Here is a 19,748-nt window from a genome sequence, read left to right as displayed (position 1 = left end):
CATTTCCATTGTGTAGAAGTGTTTGTAATCCTACAGAATTGTGCAAAAGAAAAATATGCTACAGTCACTTGTTCACTGTAGAATACATGTAAACATAAAATCACCAATTTGGTAGAGCCTCCTCATGAGTGACAGCTGTAATTCACCTGAGATCAATTGTTCAATTTCGGAGACATTTCCAGGAAAAATGATACAGAAAGGTATAGGATTTGCTTGACAGATGGCCAATATTTGGCATGTGATAACTAGTTCAACAATTTTGTGTGTGATGACTTAAGCAATGGATGTATGACTATTAGTTTTATTGGGAATGACTGTTCAGCATCCATAGGTATGATTACTTTTGACTGACATGACATAAGCAAATGGAAATGTCAGAAAGCAGCAGGGAAATGTATGGAAGCAACTGATTCATGTCCAAAATCATTTGCAGTTTGTTCAGAGAGAGGAGAAATTGCTACTATGATGTGCACAAATGACTGAGTGTTGTGGAGGTTGAACTAATAGTTATGAGAATTTCAATTCTGATCTGAGAAACGCACCAAAGCGACTGAGAAAAACTGTAAAAGGTCTGTGTATAAACAGAGAGCCAAGACCACACTTCAGTTTTCGTCCTCCCTGAAGCCACGGTGAGAACTGTAAGGGAGCAAAACTCCTCTCAATAACAGATGAGCTGCCCTAACATTGTGATATGTGCATAATTAACACAGAAAGTGCATTATTAACAAGAATTTAAGACAGGATAGAGAGATAGAGAGATAGAGAGCAAAAGCATGGTGCAGGGACTACAAAGACAGTAAATGTAAATGTTCCCGGGAGACTGATCTAGTGCTGTCAGTTGCAATGATAAACTCCAGGCAGAGGAAGCCTGCAAGACAACACAAACAGACAGAAGAAGAAAAACACACACAGGAGGCCCGGCCCAAGCAGCAGGGTCACGGTTACAGCTGCAAATATATAAGTTCGTACATTTGATACTGACACTTCAATTCAATTCAATTCAATTTTATTTATATAGCGCCAAATCACAACAAACGTCGCCTCAAGGCGCTTCATAGATACAGAGAAAAACCCAACAATCATATGACCCCCTATGAGCAAGCACTTTGGCGACAGTGGGAAGGAAAAACTCCCTTTTAACAGGAAAAAACCTCCAGCAGAACCAGGCTCAGGGAGGGGCGGGGCCATCTGCTGCAACCGGTTGGGGTGAGAGAAGGAAGACAGGATAAAAGAGAAACAGAGGTTAATAACAGATATGATTCAATGCAGAGAGGTCTGTTAATACATAGTGAGTGAGAAAGGTGACTGGAAAGGAAAAACTCAAGGCATCATGGGAATCCCCCGGCAGCCTATGTCTATTGCAGCATAACTAAGGGAGGATTCAGGGTCACCTGGTCCAGCCCTAACTATATGTTTTAGCAAAAAGGAAAGTTTTAAGCCTAATCTTGAAAGTAGAGATAGTGTCTGTCTCCCGAATCCAAACTGGAAGCTGGTTCCACAGAAGAGGGGCCTGAAAACTGAAGGCTCTCCCTCCCATTCTACTTTTAAATACTCTAGGAACAACAAGTAGGCCTGCAGAGCGAGAGCGAAGTGCTCTAATAGGGTGATATGGTACTACAAGGTCATTAAGATATGATGGGGCCTGATTATTTAAGACTTTGTATGTGAGGAGCAGGGTTTTGAATTCAATTCTGGATTTGACAGGAAGCCAATGAAGGGAAGCCAAAACAGGAGAAATATGCTCTCTCTTTCTAGTCCCTGTCAGCACTCTTGCTGCAGCATTTTGGATTAGCTGAAGGCTTTTCAGTGAGTTTCTTGGACATCCTGATAATAATGAATTGCAGTCGTCCAGCCTGGAAGTAATAAATGCATGAACTAGTTTTTCAGCGTCACTCTGAGACAGGATATTTCTAATTTTAGAGATGTTGCGCAAATGGAAGGATTATCACTTGAAAATAGTATTGTGATGAGGTGAAATGTAATTTACAATAATCAGAAAGTAACAAGTTCTATCTTCCATCAGTACTTAGCCCTCCTGTTGTATGTTGGTTTCCAGGAACACTTATGTTCCCCGGTCAATTTGACTCGGGCATGTTTACTCATCCAAAAGTGTCAGAAACACTGGCATTGATTATTTTACAATTTTCTTTTATAATTTTGATCTTTTTCGTTTTCTGTAGTGATGCAGATGACATGTGACATCTCTTCTGTTCTGGGTCAATCTGACCCGCAAAGTAACAGGAGGATTAAAGGAGGATGTTTGCCTGTTTTAATTTAACAAAACTGCCTTCCCCTCCAATTTAGCAGCAACAAAGAAAACGTCAAACTTCAAAAATGAAAGAGCTTTAAAATTTCACCGAATTCAAACACCAGTAAAGGTATTTGTTATGGTCCCAGTTTGATGGGAAGTAAAATGCTTCTCTGCAGCTCCAAGCAAACATCAAATCCATGTTATGATGAAGTTTCTCCAGTGAAAATAAAGCTGGGTAAAGGAGGCTTACTCTCCTCAGCAGCATCCCCCCGCCCCCCTCACAGCTTGCCGAATAATTCGTCTGTCTTCCTCCAGATCTAACATTAGGAGCGGCACCGGTTCGTGAATGGTTAACCCGAGTGACGGCGTTGGTTGTCATTTTGCACAGCGGACGATTGAAGCGGTCTGAAGCAACAGCTGCAGTGACTGCAGTAACACGCTCTCTTTTAGCGATCACTGGTAACGGCGGGTAAGTCGTTTATTTCTGGGTCATAAATTGGTTTAATTCCGATTTATTCCCCCCTGACTTTCTTTATCTTTGGAATAACGTCAGGAAGATGGGAAGGTATGAAACAGCGAGAAATTAAAGGATGAGACTAGAAGTTTAGGAAATGTTTACATCTCGGTTATTTTATTTGTTATTTCTTTTGCATTTTCTTTACCTCTTTTTGAATTATTTTGTATGTTCTTCTATATCCTCTGCATTCTTTGTGTGTATTCTTTCCATTTTTTTATTGATAGTTTGCGCACAGCAGGCAATTCGGCAATATAATTAAAGCTGGACATATATTCTTCGGTAGAAAATGCCACATATGCATAAGGCACAACACCTTTTGCATTTATTATCAGGTTGAATGAAGATTTTTTATTTTATTTTCCCCTTTCAGACTTGCAGTTCCGCGCTGGAGATGTTGGAGGAGAAGAGATACACATTCTAACTTTTCTTTTCTTCTCTTTTAATCTTGTTTTTGGGTCCAGTCAGTCCGATCTCCGTCAGGCTATGTACCACCAGCTGACGGATCAAACAGTGAATGGCAGCTGTCAGGGACCCACCTCAGCGTGCAATAAGAGTGCAGATGGAGACGCGCTCGAGCTTCCCACTTTCTCCACAGCAGCCAAAGTCAGAGTCATCATCACCTTCGCTCTGTGCGCGGTGTCGGCTGTGTGCAACTTGGCCGTGCTGTGGGCTGCCAGCAGCGGCGGCAGGCGCAAGTCACACGTCCGGATCCTCATCATGAACCTCACGGTGGCCGACCTGCTGGTGACTTTCATCGTGATGCCGGTGGACGCGGTGTGGAACATCACGGTGCAGTGGCAGGCGGGGGACGTCGCCTGCAGGCTGCTGATGTTCATGAAGCTGGTGGCGATGTATTCCTGCGCTTTTGTGACAGTGGTCATTAGTTTGGATAGACAGTCCGCCATCCTCAATCCGCTGGGAATCAGTGAGGCCAAAAGGAAGAGCAAAGTCATGTTGGCTGTGGCCTGGACCATGAGTGTCATCCTTTCACTCCCTCAGGTAAAAGAGGACATGGTGTTGCTACCCTGTGAGTTTGCAATTTAATGAGGAAAAAAAAGTGAATTAATTTTTATTTAAATTTTATTTAAACCCAAAATTCAAGTTTTGATCGTAAAATTTGAAAATACCACGTGGGTAAACTAAATACAAGCGCATGAAAACACTTTTGAGTTTCAATATAAATTTCATTAATTTCTAGACTAAATAAACTAAATAAATGATTAAAAAAATATATTCCACATTTGATCTCTCATATATTTTAGTATGAGAAAAAGAAGTTTAATAATAAATCTCAGTTTTTCTATGTGGAAAAAGCTCTAGTTGCTCATTGGCCAGACTGACCTTTAAGTTTAAAACAGAATTTTTTTGTTAATTGACAGAAATTGTCCCTTTTTTCAGAAACAAATTGTTTATCTCTTAGTTATTTACTTTGGTGTAGTGTGAAGGGCTATGGTGCAGGTCTTTATCATTCGGAAAAGCTATAAAATTCAATGTGTTTTATGATTTTTTTTTAATATGTAAAAACAGCTCACATTTTCCAATGCTGTCCAACAGGCCAGACTGGTAACTTTGTGAGACTGATGAAGCCCCCCCCCCCCCCCCCCCCCCCCCCATGCCCTTACCCTTCAGTTAGCGCATAACAAAGGAGGCTGGGGACCTTCATCAGGTTGCCTGCAGGAACTTAAGAATTCACAACATAACTTGTTATACACAGTGTTCATGTGACTAAATTGGATGCAATTTGCACACTTTTCAGTGTGCTTATCACAAACCAGTGTGGCAGAGGTGCTCACACATGGGACCTACTTGAAGTTCAGTTTCAGGTCAAAAGTGGATGCTGTTCTTTCTCGTGGCCCCCTTTACTCTTTGACCTCAGTAAACACTTTTCAGATGATTTTATGGTGTCAGCTGCAGGCCACAGGTCATACTGAATAAAGAATAAAGTCATTTTTGTACATTTGTAAATTATCGAGATTCTAAGTGTCAGGAAAGAGGATTCTCTCTGTTCACATCTGATATCAAAACACTAGGGGTGCAACAATACTCGTATCGATATTGAACCGTTCGATACAGTGCTTTGGTTCGGTATGCATATGTATGAACAATACAACATTTTTAATTTATTTGATCAACTTTCCTTCTGATGATGCTGTCTGTGTTGAGAGCTCAGTGGATCTGCGTTCGACTACTCCGCCTAGGCTGCACTGTCGAGCGCAGTTCCACTGAGCGTAGCACAAGCTAGCAAGACAGAAGCTAAGCTTGTTGCAACATGGCAAATTGAACCTCCCCCACCCTCATTCAGATCTGGCCTTTGGGACTATTTTGGTCTTCATGTGAAGTATGACCCTGAAGGTAAGCCCCTCATGGACAAAAGTAAAACAGTATGTCGGATGTGCCACGCAATGCTCAATTACATGGGTGGGAACTAGTGCGTTAGCGCAGTTTGCAAGTTAACGTGTTGACACTAGTGATGGGATTTCCAGCTCTTTTTAGAGAACCGGATCTTTCGGCTCGAATCACTAAAAAGAGCCGGCTCTTTCGGCTCCGAACCAGCTCTTCAGGTTGTTTTGTTGCTTTAATTAATTAATTATTAACAATAATATAAAATTATGCACAAAAGGAATTACTAATGTAAAAAAAAAAGTGGTTTTATTTATATATGTTTACATATAAATATATGCGGTGGCCCCTAGAGACAAAACACATACAAACTCCAGAAGATGGCGCTGGTGAGGTCGGCTGCCGTCACGACTGCTCCGACCACTTTTTCTTTGTCTTTGTTTTTTAAGTTAGTTTTCAGCGTTTCTAAATCGGCAAAATCATCACCATTGGGTACATTAGGTATGACAGTGACACTCTTGTTTCTATTGGTATACAATGTACTCACAATTCGAAGTTTTTAACTCCGGATCCGAGCTGGCCGAGTGAGATCTCGAGGGAGAACAAAGGGAAGCGGCGGCGGCCTAGAGGGAAGCGAGCCGGCGTCAGGAACAGGCTGAGAGCTCGTGCACACCGCACACCTCTGCCTAGCATCCTGCTCGCCAACGTCCAGTCACTGGAGAACAAGCTTGACGACCTCAGGGCCAGGATAAAGTTCCAGAGAGACATTCGGGACTGCAATCTCCTCTGCTTCACCGAGACATGGCTGAACCCAGCGGTGCCGGACCACGCCATCCAGCCGGCCGAGTTCTTCTCGGTTCACCGCATGGACAGGACACGGGACTCGGGGAAGTCAAGGGGAGGCGGTGTGTGTTTAATGGTGAACAACAACTGGTGCAACAGTGCGAACGTTGTTCCTCTCACACGCTCCTGCACACCAAATCTGGAACTACTGTCCATCATGTGTAGTCCTTTTTATCTACCTCGGGAATTTACATCGGTCATTGTAAGTGCCGTTTATATTCCACCACAAGCGGACACGGTCACCGCCTTATGCGAGCTGCATGAGGCACTCACACAGCACCAGACACAACACCGGGACGCTGCGCTTATTGTGACGGGGGACTTTAATAGCGCCAACCTCAAACGCGCAGCGCCGAACTTTTATCAACACATCACCTGCCCCACCAGGGGTGAAAGGACACTGGACCACTGCTACACTACGGTCAAGGACGGCTACAAGGCACAATCCCGCCCCCCGTTTGGCAAATCTGATCACGCCGCCATCTTCCTCATGCCAAAATACAAACAAAGGCTGAAACAGGAAGTTCCGGTTCAGAGGAAGGTCGCGCGCTGGACGGATCAATCGGTGGCCGCGTTACAGGACGCACTCGATGACGCAGACTGGGGCATGTTCAGAAACAGCTCCGACGATGACGTCAACGTGTTTACGGAAGCGGTTGTGGGATTCATCGGGACACTAGCGGATGATACCGTGGAGACAAAGACTATCACAACGTTTCCCAACCAGAAGCCGTGGGTGGATAAAACCATCCGCGACGCTCTGAGATCCCGCACCGCTGCCTACAACACGGGACTCATGACGGGGGACATGGACCCGTACAAAGCCGCGTCATATAACGTGCGGAGGGCGGTGAAAGAGGCGAAGCAGCGCTACGGGAGGAAACTAGAGTCACAACTCCAACAGAGTGACTCTAGGAGCCTGTGGCGGGGACTAAGGACAATAACGGACTATAAAGCACCAACAACCGGTATGACGAACGCGGCCGTGACTCTGGCAGACGAGCTGAACACTTTCTATGCTCGCTTCGAGGCTGCAGCTAAGGTCTCCAACAATGCTAGTGTTAGCGGCGCTAACGGCTGCAGACAGGAAGATACTGCCAGCACCGGAAACGTGCTCGTCATCTCCGAGCATGAAGTAAGGAGAGCCTTCAAGAGAGTGAACACCAGGAAAGCAGCAGGACCAGACGGCATCCCAGGTCGTATCCTAAGAGACTGCGCATACCAGCTAGCTCCTGTGTTCACTGAGATATTCAACATCTCTTTATCTCAGTCGATGATCCCCACATGCTTCAAAGAGTCCATCATTGTTCCTGTCCCTAAGAAACCCCACCCTGCTTCTCTCAATGACTATCGCCCTGTAGCCCTCACCTCAGTAGTGATGAAGTGCTTTGAACGCCTGGTCAGAGACTTCATCATTTCTTCACTACCAGACACACTGGACCCACTACAGTTCGCTTACCGTCCAAATCGTTCCACAGACGATGCCATCTCTCATCTCCTCCACACATCACTCACTCACTTGGACACTAGAAGGGGGAATTATGTTAAAATGCTCTTCATAGACTACAGCTCTGCATTTAACACCATAATTCCCTCCACACTCACCACCAAGCTGGAGCATCTGGGACTCAGCTCATCTATGTGTCAGTGGATCTCCAACTTCCTAACTGGCAGACCACAGGCAGTAAGGATGGGCGGACATGTCTCAGCCTCCACCACTCTCAGCACTGGAGCCCCCCAGGGGTGTGTTCTGAGCCCCCTGCTGTACTCTTTGTACACATATGACTGTGTGGCCACTACCAGCTCCACCACCATCATCAAGTTTGCTGACGACACCGTCGTGGTGGGCCTGATCTCTGATAACAACGAGACGGCCTACCTGAAGGAGATTAGGAATCTGGAGAACTGGTGCCAGAGGAACAACCTCCTTCTAAACGTCAGTAAGACAAAGGAGCTGATAGTGGACTTCAGCACTAAGCAGGAGAGGAACTACCAGACCCCCGTCATCAACGAGTGCCCAGTGGAGAGAGTGGACAGCTTCAAATACCTCGGAGTTCACATCACGCAGGACCTGTCATGGTCCTGTCACATCAACACCGTGGTGAAAAAGGCCCGACAGCGTCTCTACCACCTCAGACGCTTGAGAGACTTCCAACTGCCCTCCAAGGTGCTCAGGAACTTTTACTCGTGCACCATAGAGAGCATCCTGGCGGGAAACATCTTAACCTGGTTCGGGAACAGCACCATGCAGGACAGACGAGCTCTACAGAGGGTTGTGCGGTCAGCTGAGCGCACCATCCGCTCCGAGCTCCCTGACCTGCACTCAATCTACAGCAGGCGGTGCCGGACCAAGGCCAGGAAGATCGTGAAGGACCTCAGCCATCCCAACAACAGACTGTTCTCTCTGTTGAGGTCAGGAAAGCGATTCCGCTCCCTGAAGACCAACACAGAGAGACTGAGGAGGAGCTTCTTCCCGCAGGCGATACGGTCTCTCAATCACACCACCACACAGTACTGACCCACACATATGGTTCTTACACACACACTGGACTTTCTGGACATTGTTTTTGCACAACACTGGTCACTATATTCTTCATTTCCAGTTAATACTTGTACAGCTGCTGTTATTGTGTATATATTTATTTATATTTAGATTTCTTCATACATTCTTATATAGTTCTATATTGTGTATTGTGTATTTTGTTGTACAGTTATTTTATTTTCAACTTTAATTTATATATTTTATCTTATTCTTCCCAGTTAAATTTACCCTTCATTCTAATTTGTGTTGTACAGTTATTTCATTTTTAACCTTAATTTATATTTTATTCCTTCCTAGTTAAATTTACCCTTTTTAATTTTGCATATTTATTTCCTATCTTATTCATAGCCTTTCCTTTTTTTGTTTTCTTTAGGTCACGAGTAGTTGTCCAAGCATTTCACTACATATCGTACTGTGTATGACTGTGTACGTGACAAATAAAATCTGAATTTGAATTTTTGAATTTGAAGCACATACAAACTCCAAAACACATTTCTAGCATGAACTGAACTTCCAAAACAGAGCTACCTAGATCACTTAAATTACACAATTTATATTGTGTATTTATACACAAGCAGTCATATATAGTCAAATAATAAATTTTTAAAAAAGTTCATTTACCTGTTATTACCACACACCAAATCCGGTCGTTGGTACTTGCTGGCTTGTGTAGCCACTAGGTAACAAAAGCTCAACACTGCGCCCAGCATCCTGGAGCACTTGTGTTGTCTTTTGTACGTGTTTTAAATTTTTTTTTGTGCTTCTGAGTTTTTACGTGTTTTGGAGCTTGTACATGTTTTGGAGTTTGTACGTGCTTCAGGGTTTGTACATGATTTGAAGTTTGTATGTGCTTTGTCTGTAGGGGCCACCGTAAATATACTTTTATTTATTCACTCCACATAAAATGTAATAAATAAATCATATAATAGAAAAATCAACTATTCACATTTCAACTTTTAACTATTTAGATTTTCAGCTTTTTCCTTTTACAAATTTAAAGCGAAACAACACAAAACACTGCAAACCACAACACAATTAAATATAAATTAAAATATGAAAACATAAAGAAGATGCATATTCTCTGTCATACGGACCTGCATGAATAAACTTTCTGAACCCTTTATCATCTGCAACTGAAAATAGTTGTGGATGATTACTATACCTTTCTAATGTGACCTTGTTGTCCCTGGCTCTCTTTCTCTCTCTCTCTCCCTCCTGCTCTGTTCCTGTGCTACTGTGAGTGTAACTACCGCCCCAGCATGATTCTCCTTATGGGGACCTGATATGTTTAATATGCTGCTGAGAATTGACCCCGTGCACGAGAAAATAATAACTTCCTGGTTTGAGACTGGATGTGGGGTTGTACATTTCCGGTAGCTTTACTTTGCGGTCAATCGCTACTGCGAAGATATACTCCAAAATCATATCCAAAACTCGAAAACGGAAAGATCCATTTCTCTGTAATAAACTCTCTTTTCCAAAGATGAGTGATTTCTCGATCAGATAGATTTATTATTTTATCCCTTTGTTGTTTTAGCAACATTAAATTTAAAAACTGTACTTTTGAGTTAAAATATATATTTGTAATTTTAATAAATGACAAATTAAAAAAGCATGAACATTTTTTTGTATCGAAAAAATATCGAACCGTGACACCAAAGTATTGAACCGAACCGAGAATTTTGTGTATTGTTGCACCCCTACAAAACACCAAAATGGTGATATTGAACACACTCAGTTTGAAGCTTCAAATTGGGATCCTACTGACCAAATGACCAAATCAAATGGTGACTACATTCTTCTTTTATAAAGTCTATGGCTATAGGAGCAAAAACCAGATTAAGAAATTCACTGGCCACACAGGATTTTTTGCTGACAGCCTGTCCAGGGTGTACCATGCTTTTTGCCCTGCTGGCACAGACAACAGCCACACACAACTGCTGAATAAGTAGTTATATAAAAGGATGGGTGCATGGATGGACTGAGGTTTTCCCATTTTCACATACCCCTGTGGTCATTGGCCACTTTCAATAATGTCTGATTGGGCTGATTTTCAGGTACTCCGGGGTATTTATCTTTAATGTTACACACAGGTGTAATTTTATAAAGCAGGAATATGCATAAGAAACCCATCTTTAGGCGGAGAGTTTGACACACTGTAACACATTATATACTGCAGGAAAATTATTTGCAAGTTGTATATGTAAAATATTACGTTTATTACAGTGTTATCAGCTCACTTTTTAGCTTTGATCATTACTGTGCCCTGGAGACTAATTTTAGACTTATATATGTCTTTAAGGAATATTTCATGAGTTTGGGAATCAAATCAGCATGTGTGTCCTGATTTTCTTAAAATTATGAAAAAACGCAATGCAGCATAAAATAATTTAATAGGATGTCCTAGCAAGTCCCCCACATTAAAAATAGAAGTAACTGTTTAATATTGTTTCTGCGCTTCCCTTTTTGTAATATTTCTTTCCCTTTTTGTGTTGCTTCTTTTGTTTACGTTTTTTTTTCTATCTATAAATCTTACTTGAAACATACATTAATTGAATATAAGTTTCTTAAAACAGCTCATATAAAACAAAATGCTAAAAGGTTGTAACACACTTGAAACTTTTGTGTCAAAGAATAAATCATTTCTACCAAAATTACAAATTCTTCTGCCACTGTTTAAACTCAAGTGGTAAAATACAAATAAAGATTTTTGTCAGAATGACAGACAATCCTGAACGCTTATTATACCAGAATAATTTCTTTTAAACATCTCAATGCTTTTTTGTAGCCAACTGAATGAGATGTCCATTTCAAAAGGACAAGATTTTACATTCTACTTAAAAAAGAAAAAAAGACCACTTAAAGTTCTTAGGGGAAATGTGTCCTTCAAGGATCATACAATGGAGGAAACTACAGTTACAACAGCAAAAACAAAACAAAAAAAACATTTAAAACTGCTCAGAACAAAACATGTAAACTAGCAGCATCAAAAATCAGATACCGCAGGAGGTAAACATGAGTCTTCTAAGGACAGAGGTACTGTGCTGTGAATCACTGGCTATCTTGTGGCTCCTTTGGGCCACAGATTCTTATAACCTCCCCTCTAATGCTCTCTCTTGCATTGTAACAGGAAGATCCAGCAGGAACGCCACATCAATCCTCTGCACTCTTCTGCATATTCCTATATATTCTGTTGTCTTGTCCTCGCTTCACTGCCAGACATTGTCATTCCTCTCTCTGTTTCTTAGGTGGACTTTTTCAGCCATAAAATGCAAATTTGTCCATATATGCTGTTTATTGTAAATCTGTTGTAATCAGACTTTACAAATGTTGTGCTCCAATTAGAGATCTACATATGTGGGCAGGACAAATATTGACGATTAGATAGTTAGATGGACCAGATTCTAAAAAGTTTGCCTGGTCAGATGAGTCTCAATTTCCACCCCAGCATGAAACCACGGATCCTTCTTGTCTTGTACAGTATCAATAGTTTAGAGTCCTGGTGGTGGTGTAATAGTGTGGGAGATATCTTCTTCTTATTGGCACACTTTCAGCCCTGCTTGATTTTCTTTACTGACCATGCCCATCCCTTTATGATCGCAGTGTACCCATTTTCCAGTGACTATTTCCAGAAGGATAAAACACAATGTCATGAAGCTCAAATCATTTCAAATTGCTTTCTTGAACATAAAAACGTGTTCACTGTTTTCAAATGGCCAAAGTTACCAGACCTGAATCTAATAGAGCGCCTTTGGAATGTTGTGAAATTGGAGATTCATATCGACATAGCTGCAGTAACTGCGTGATGCTATCATGTCAGTATGGACCAGAATCTCTGAGGAATGTTTCCAGCATCTTATTATGCATTATGGCAGTTCTGAAGGCAAAAAGGGCAGTCCAACCCAGTACTAGCAAGGTATACCTTAACAAACTGGCTGGTGAGTGTATGTTACACACAAAGATATTTATGTTGCAAGTGCAATGCATTTTTTTCAGTGACTTATTACACAGAATATATATTAGCGAATAACTTAAAGCTCTCAGTTTTCTTCCCTCAAATTTGTTCGCTGTACACATAATGCACAACACCGAGTAACCAAAGTCCATGACCTCTCAAAACCTCTTCCGCTGAAAACCAAGAAAAAAGGAAAAAAAAACCCTCTCTTGATTATTTCGAACTCTTCACAGACCAAAAGAGAACAGCAAATGTTAATGCAGTCGTGCATGCTCGAGTCCCACGATTTCATCAGAAAACAATCAGAACAAGATTAAACCCAGAATACTTTATGGATGCATGAATTATACTAAAATTTATAGATGGTATGCAGGGTGTGCATATCTTCACTTTTTTTCCCCAGCTTTGTATCAAAAGAGCAGTGTGATCTTTAGTTACCAGAGATGAAATGATCATTTCTCTGCTGGGTAAGGTCACACTAACAAATCTCCCAATGCCTCATACTGAAAGTCAGCATGTAAACTAATATACTGTACATATATCCCAATGCTAGGAGGTGATATAAAAGGACAGTTTGTTATATGCATATACTGTATTACAGATAAGGTTGCACTTCATTCAGCAATTTAAGCTTGAAAACCAGAGAGACTGCTGGTTAAACGTTTTTACTGGATGTTCCACTGAAATTCTGCCAACGGCATTTTATTTCTCCCCTTACCAATTTGTTGAAGCGATGTCTACGTCGCTTTAAAACATCAATAGCAATGACATCGCCTTCAGCCTCATACTGTTATATTATGAGCACATTCTCTAATTAATACCCTGCTCCACTTTTGCTCTGAAAAATGTCAGGAGCTCTCTCACCAGTATAAATGTTGGGTGAGGAGCGGGGAGGTTCTTCCACGTAGCCTTTGAGAGCCAAACTGGAAGTGAAAGTGTGGAAGGGAGCCAGATGGTAGCTCTTCTAGTACAGGTGGGAATCTTACTGGGGTCCCACACTGATAAACATTCAACAGAAACATGACTTTATACACTTTTCCATGAAAAGTGTATAAATTCGATTGGGCTCATTCATGGTACGATTTTTAATAACAAAAGTGTCTTGCTCACACGTGCCTATTCATACCTGGGAAGAAAATGCATGCATTTACCAATTTACAACACGTTTCTCATTTATGTGAGAGCCGCCAACAAACTCCAGTTTATGTTTTAGCAAAATTGCAGGAGCAATTCTGCTGCTGTTTGTTTCTTTTCTCTTCCCACAGACACTTCAAATCCAAACTAAATGCTTGAGCCCCGAGGTTTGACTTTCCCTAGAAACACTGTGACTGTCTATTTGTGTATCTTCATGAACACATAATAAAGCAGATTTGAAAACTAGAAGCATTCAGATTGTGAAACATAAAATTGTTTTTTAATTTTTTAACGTAAAAACAGCAACATATTATGAGTTCAGATTTGGAACTAAGCTTTCCAAACAGAATGCAAATATTTCTTTTTAAGTTGATATAGGACAACAACAAATATTACATTCTGAAGCTGAAAAGTGTTTTTGTTCTTCAGAAAACAAGTCCTAATTTTGAGCGTGTTTTCCAGCAACATGTTTTTCTAAAAGCTTGGTTCGAGGGCATCAAAATCTCACTGACTTCTGTCATTAGTGGATAACCCTCTACCACCTGAGCCACAGCAGCCCTCAAGTAATTGCACTGCAGCCCAGCAGCAAAAGCAGCACGTTCGATTACTTGGTGCTTTACTTTCATCAGGTATATTCCAGCAAGACATTGAGGACTATCATGTAATGAATAGTGCTGAATCTTAAACAGAAATAATATCTACTAAAGTAATGCACGTCTAAGTTAACAGTTTTTTAAAACTGTTCTATTGTGAAAGCAATCATCATTTCTCTTTGTATGGAAGTATTAAATGGATTGCAATTATATTGTGAATTATGAGTTATGAGTTATAATAATGCACTCAAAGTAATGACCTGTCTATCAGTAGCAACTGGGAGTCTCTTCCTTGCTTAAGGATACCTTGACATGTAAACATAAAGGGCCAGAAGTGCAGCCTTAACCCTAAAATTATTGGATGATCCCTATTTTTTACTCTCTTCCTGGTACTGTAGCTAGGATCTTTTTAACCAGTCTGGAAATCCCTACTTTCAGCTTCTCCCTCATTGATAGGGAGTCACCCCAAAGGGAAGCTGCACATGTTTGATTTGGCAGCCTTTGGCACCACATGCCCAAAGAGATTTGTGGCTTCTCCCAGAACTGAACTGGGGATACTTTGCTTGAGTGGGGGATGTAATAAACAGCTATACTATACAGGTACTCACACTTGTTGCTCTTATTCACAGATTTTCAGACAACAATTATTGACGAGGTCCAACTGCCTTAAAATGTGTCAGAATGAACATTTCGCTTGCTGGCTGTGGATTCAATATCGATTAGAGGATCTGTAAAGACAGTAAAACAGACAAAAATGATTTTAACAGACAAAAAAAGAAGAAATTGTGCTTATTCACAATTATCTCTCAGATGTTTTTACAGTAACTATGGCAGAGACTGTAATGCCCACACCACCTCCATGCAGAGATTTGAATTTCTAAAGCATTTCCAGTTGAAGGGTTTTAAAGAAAACCAGTATCCTTTGCTAACTTCAGCAAAGTGTCAATCCCAGGATGAAAGACGAGGCCTTAACCAAGCATTTTCAGACCCAAGCATTTGATCAGAAAACACCTTTAAGTGTTATTCTATGCAAGCATATGGTAAAATATCACTGTGTTCAGTTTTACTTTCTTATTAGATTAACTGATCACTAAATATTCATGATCCACTTACATCATGCTTGACTACAGGATAGATCACGAGGATGCAGTGCCATCGCTCAGTAGAACTTTTCTCGTCTCTTTTTATCCAGATGTTTATATTTCGCAATGTGACCATCACGGTGCCAGAGAAGTTCACCCAGTGCACCACCCATGGCAGTTTTGTCCAGCGCTGGCAGGAGACCCTTTACAACATGTTCACGTTTGTGTGCCTCTTCCTTCTACCTTTGGCCATCATGATCTTCTGCTACACACGAATCCTCATTGAGATATCCAGCCGCATGGCTCGGAATAACTGTGAGTGTTTACTTTTATTTTTTCGAAGGCTTCAAAAAACAGTCGTGAAAAAGAAAGTAGACCTGAATTACTCAGTCATTTTTTAGCAGCAGTAACCTAAGTAATAACTTTTCTGTACGATTTTCTCTCACATTATTTTGGAGGAACTTTAGCCCACTCTTCTTTACTTATGAAATGTTACTTCAGGTCATTCAGGTTTTGTAGGCATTTGTTTATACAAAGTTCTCTTAAGGTCCCGCCACAGCATTTCACTTAGGTTGAGGAATACGAATGTTTCACACACAAATCCAAAATGTATTTTTATACCTGAATTTGTTCATATTTTAGGAACAAATTCAGAAATCCCTTCAACCATGCATAAGAACAAATGACAGCATGGTTAAATAGGCCTACTAATAATAACAATAATAATTAAAATTATTATTATGCTTTTTTGGTCATTGTTTACAGTTGTAAAAACCTCCTTGAGCCACAAAATGCTCAGAATTACAAAAAAAAGGTATATAAAGAAAATAACATACTGCTGCTAAGGGAAAGCACAGCCACCCTTTGAAAAAAGCTTATTTCCGCCGCTTGTATCGGTTAGTACCCAAAGCTCATGACCATAGGTGATGTTGGAGATCTGTCATCTCCACAACAGACCTGTGCAGCAGCATCACTGCAGTCGTGGCCCTAATCCGTCTGTGAGTTCAAACTTGTTCCATTATCTCTTATATCACCTTATGTTAAATGTTCTTATTAGTCATTTAAAATAGCTTCTATTATTATCATATGTCGTCACTTACAGTATAATTTCTTGGTACCGAAAATGGATTCTTGAGAATGAGGATTTATTTTATTCATTGCAGTGAGTTTCTCATGTGGAGCTGACAGATTAGGCTTACTGGTCCTTGTCCTCCACTTTGTCCTTTTCTACTTTTTCTTGTACTCTGTTAGTATTTTTCATACCAACTTTAATTCCAAACATTTTTTTGCTTGAGGCACAGTAAATGTCTCAGAGGAAATTATATTGAGTACTCCTGTTATTTTAGTTTCAGTCTTGCTTTTTTATTTATATTTTCGTCACTCCATGGAAACATAAAACTAAGCTTCTTCTGGCTTCTTCCTTGCACCTCAGACTCTATTATTCAACTTTCTACATTCAGACTTTCTACTCATTTCATGCCTTAGAGGTTGTTATGTTCCCCTAAAAGGGTCCAGGCGATGAGGGAAAGTAACAAAAGGTGTCCGGATCAGAAAAAGGAGACAAATTGGCAAAATGGTTAAATGAAAGAGTTTTATTAATAACTTTCTATTAATAACTCAACTAAAAGAGACGGACAAGCCATTTAAAGAAACAAAACAAAACTCAAGCGTAAACTGAAAAGCAAGTCAAAAAAGGGTTAGCAAACAAACACACTCATCTCCACCAAGCAGGAGCAAACAATCACAAAACAAAACAATCTCACTAGCTGAAAACACGCAAACACACAGCTCACTAGCTGCAACCACTCACATGACACTCTGCCACCAGAGCTCACCTTTCTCTGCCCTTAAATACCTTTAATTGCTGATGTGAGTCAGCTGTACAAAAGAAAAAGGTGGCACTAAGGCAGGAGAGATGCCCACACAGGCAACTTCAGGAGGAGGCCCTAATAGGGCCATAACACCCCCTCCCATAAATACAAACCCGTGGTTTGTCAAATTGTTCTACCTGTTGCAATAACCAAAACAACAACCAATCAAGTCCGTAATCGTTGCATCACCAAATTGTAGGCTTTCCACCTACCAAACCCCATAGCAACGGTTAGGCGTTGCTTGCAGAAGCTGCCAACCCCATCTCAATGGGTTCAAAACACTGACTGAGGCTTCTCTCTTACAACATCTTGACTGATTTTTCTGCTTCACCTCAAGGTTAAAATATTTAATTATATAGAGAAACAGGTACTGAGCAGTGGCGATTGCGCAAAGCTGCTGGTTCTGAATGATTCTGATCTTCTAACATACGCATAGTGGTGGGAACAAAATATGCCCGTTTCATAAGTTCGACAGTAATTTTGCCTTCCAACAGATTTTTTATGTAGATTTCCATGAGAATATTAGTAATTGAGTCCCAAAGTCCTGTTGCATGTTTGGCTCAATGTTTTCAAGGTTCCACAGGTGCTGTGCCAGCAAAACCAGCCCAAATCCTCCCCTGTCCACCACCACTAACAGCTGGTATGAGGTGTTTGTGCTGATTGTGTTTTGTTTTCTCCAAATGTGGCACTGTGAATCATGGCCAAACATTTCCACTTTTGGCTCCAAGTCTTGTGGTTTGTTCACATTGCAAGCTTAAGCTGTGCTGCCATGTTGTTCTCAGTGAGCAGAGGCTTTTTCTTGGCAGTCCTTCCAAAAGGGATCATATTCATCATAACGTAACATGCTAACTGAGACCTGTAGAGTTTAGATGTAGCTCTTGAGCTGCTGTACAGTCGACCTTGCGGTGACTTTGATGATATGTCCACCGCTGGGAAGATTTTGCATCATGTGAATAGAAATCTAAATGCTCCAGTCCAAAACCTCTACCAATTTTTTTGCTTTAACAGAGGTGCTTACACTTGCTGATGAATACTTAATCAAGTGAATCATTCCTATGGATTGCAGTAAGGGTGCATAGAGTGCTGTGAACAGGCTTTTCTTCACATGAATGTATATTTTCAGGGAGACATGGAGTAACGGACGTGGTGCTTTCTTTTCTTCCAGTCCTGTCAAGAGATGTTCATCTACGCCGATCCCACAATAACATCCCTAAAGCTCGGATGAGAACTCTTAAAATGAGCATTGTCATTGTGACGTCATTCATCATCTGCTGGACCCCGTACTATCTGCTTGGATTGTGGTATTGGTTGTTCCCTGAAAAAATGGAAAAGACAGTTTCGCATTCACTGACTCATATGCTGTTTATTTTTGGCCTTTTCAATGCCTGTCTAGATCCCATCACCTACGGTCTGTTTACCATTCATTTTCACAAGGGTATGAGGAGATGCCGTCAAAGTTCAAACGCACGGACTGAATTAGAAAACAACACTCGCCTTGTACAAATGAGTCGGCTGTCCTCTCGCAGGCAGATTGCCTCAGATGTTCACAGTGCAAGCACAGAGGTGGTAAGAGAAAGCAACATCATGAAGCATGTCTCAAACCCAGACATGTCAATCAGCAAGATATGATGGCTTAAATAATTCCATAAATGAATGTGTTTCTCTCAATGAAATCTTTTTGTGTTATAAATCTGTTCATGTTCCACCGATATAATTGATGTTGTATTATAGCTTACCTTGAGTTCAATAATCCTGTGGTTTCTCACACTTAATACATCGAAAGCCTCTTATATGATCTGAAAGAGCACTGCCACATTGGCTGAGGGTGACTCAGTACAGACAAATTAAATGTATTAAATGTGAGCCTATGCAGCATGTTGTTGATACTGACTGCATGTCCAAAATCAGTTCTGTGTTTAATGTGCTGCACCAAAATCTGACTCGAGTGAAGGCTCTAAAAAACATCTTTGAGGAGAGCCATTTGGATATTTCACATTAGTATTAGTATCTGTGTTGCTTTCTGTGACTGAGGCTAAAGAAAATATCTGGATTTTGAAGCTTTGTATTAAAAAGTTATCAGTAAATCAAACATCACATAAACCTTTGCTCCCTCAAAATAGTGGTCATTAGTAAATGTTTGCATTGTGCTGCTTCTGTTCTGCAAGATGTTGTAATGTGAATGTATTTATGTGTTTATTTATTGAATAAAAACTTCAGCTTTTTGCTTTGTTAATTCACAAACAGTAAGAGATTTCCCACCAGTTTAATGTACATCTGTCATCAAAATAGAGCAATGCAGTGCATCTGATTAAAATAATAATAATAATACTACAAATCCAGTTGTTGTAATCTTATATTTTCTACTGATTAACTTCTGTTTAGATTTAAGAATGAATTCATACAGTCAGTTAAACCTTATGATATTGTAACACCTGCTTAGTATAGTAGGATTAAACTTATAGACTAGATTCGAGAGGAGTAAAATAAATTTGAGAGAATTGAGTGTTGAACAGCCGGCAGATTTATTACAATGTTACAGTGGTGCAATAACCCAATGTAAACAGCATAGAAAATTAACAGAAAATCAACAGAGAAGAGCGCTCTTTTGAAAATAACAACA

General features: G+C 40.7%; 1 protein-coding gene across 1 annotated transcript; it reads left to right on the top strand.

Moving 5' to 3' along the window:
- The first annotated feature begins 2,651 nt into the window (after nucleotides 1-2,651).
- gnrhr4 (gonadotropin releasing hormone receptor 4) lies at nucleotides 2,652-19,155 on the top strand. The gene is made up of 4 exons (XM_026175987.1): nucleotides 2,652-2,720; nucleotides 3,230-3,767; nucleotides 15,368-15,572; nucleotides 18,294-19,155. Exons 2-4 carry the CDS (start codon nucleotides 3,252-3,254, stop codon nucleotides 18,755-18,757), a joined length of 1,185 nt encoding a protein of 394 aa, XP_026031772.1. The 5' UTR covers nucleotides 2,652-2,720; nucleotides 3,230-3,251; the 3' UTR covers nucleotides 18,758-19,155.
- The last annotated feature ends 593 nt before the right edge of the window (nucleotides 19,156-19,748 follow it).

Source organism: Astatotilapia calliptera, chromosome 7 (assembly GCF_900246225.1).
Source record: "Astatotilapia calliptera chromosome 7, fAstCal1.2, whole genome shotgun sequence".
Classification (NCBI taxonomy): Eukaryota; Metazoa; Chordata; class Actinopteri; order Cichliformes; family Cichlidae; genus Astatotilapia; species Astatotilapia calliptera.
This window is presented reverse-complemented; position numbering and strand designations above follow the sequence as displayed.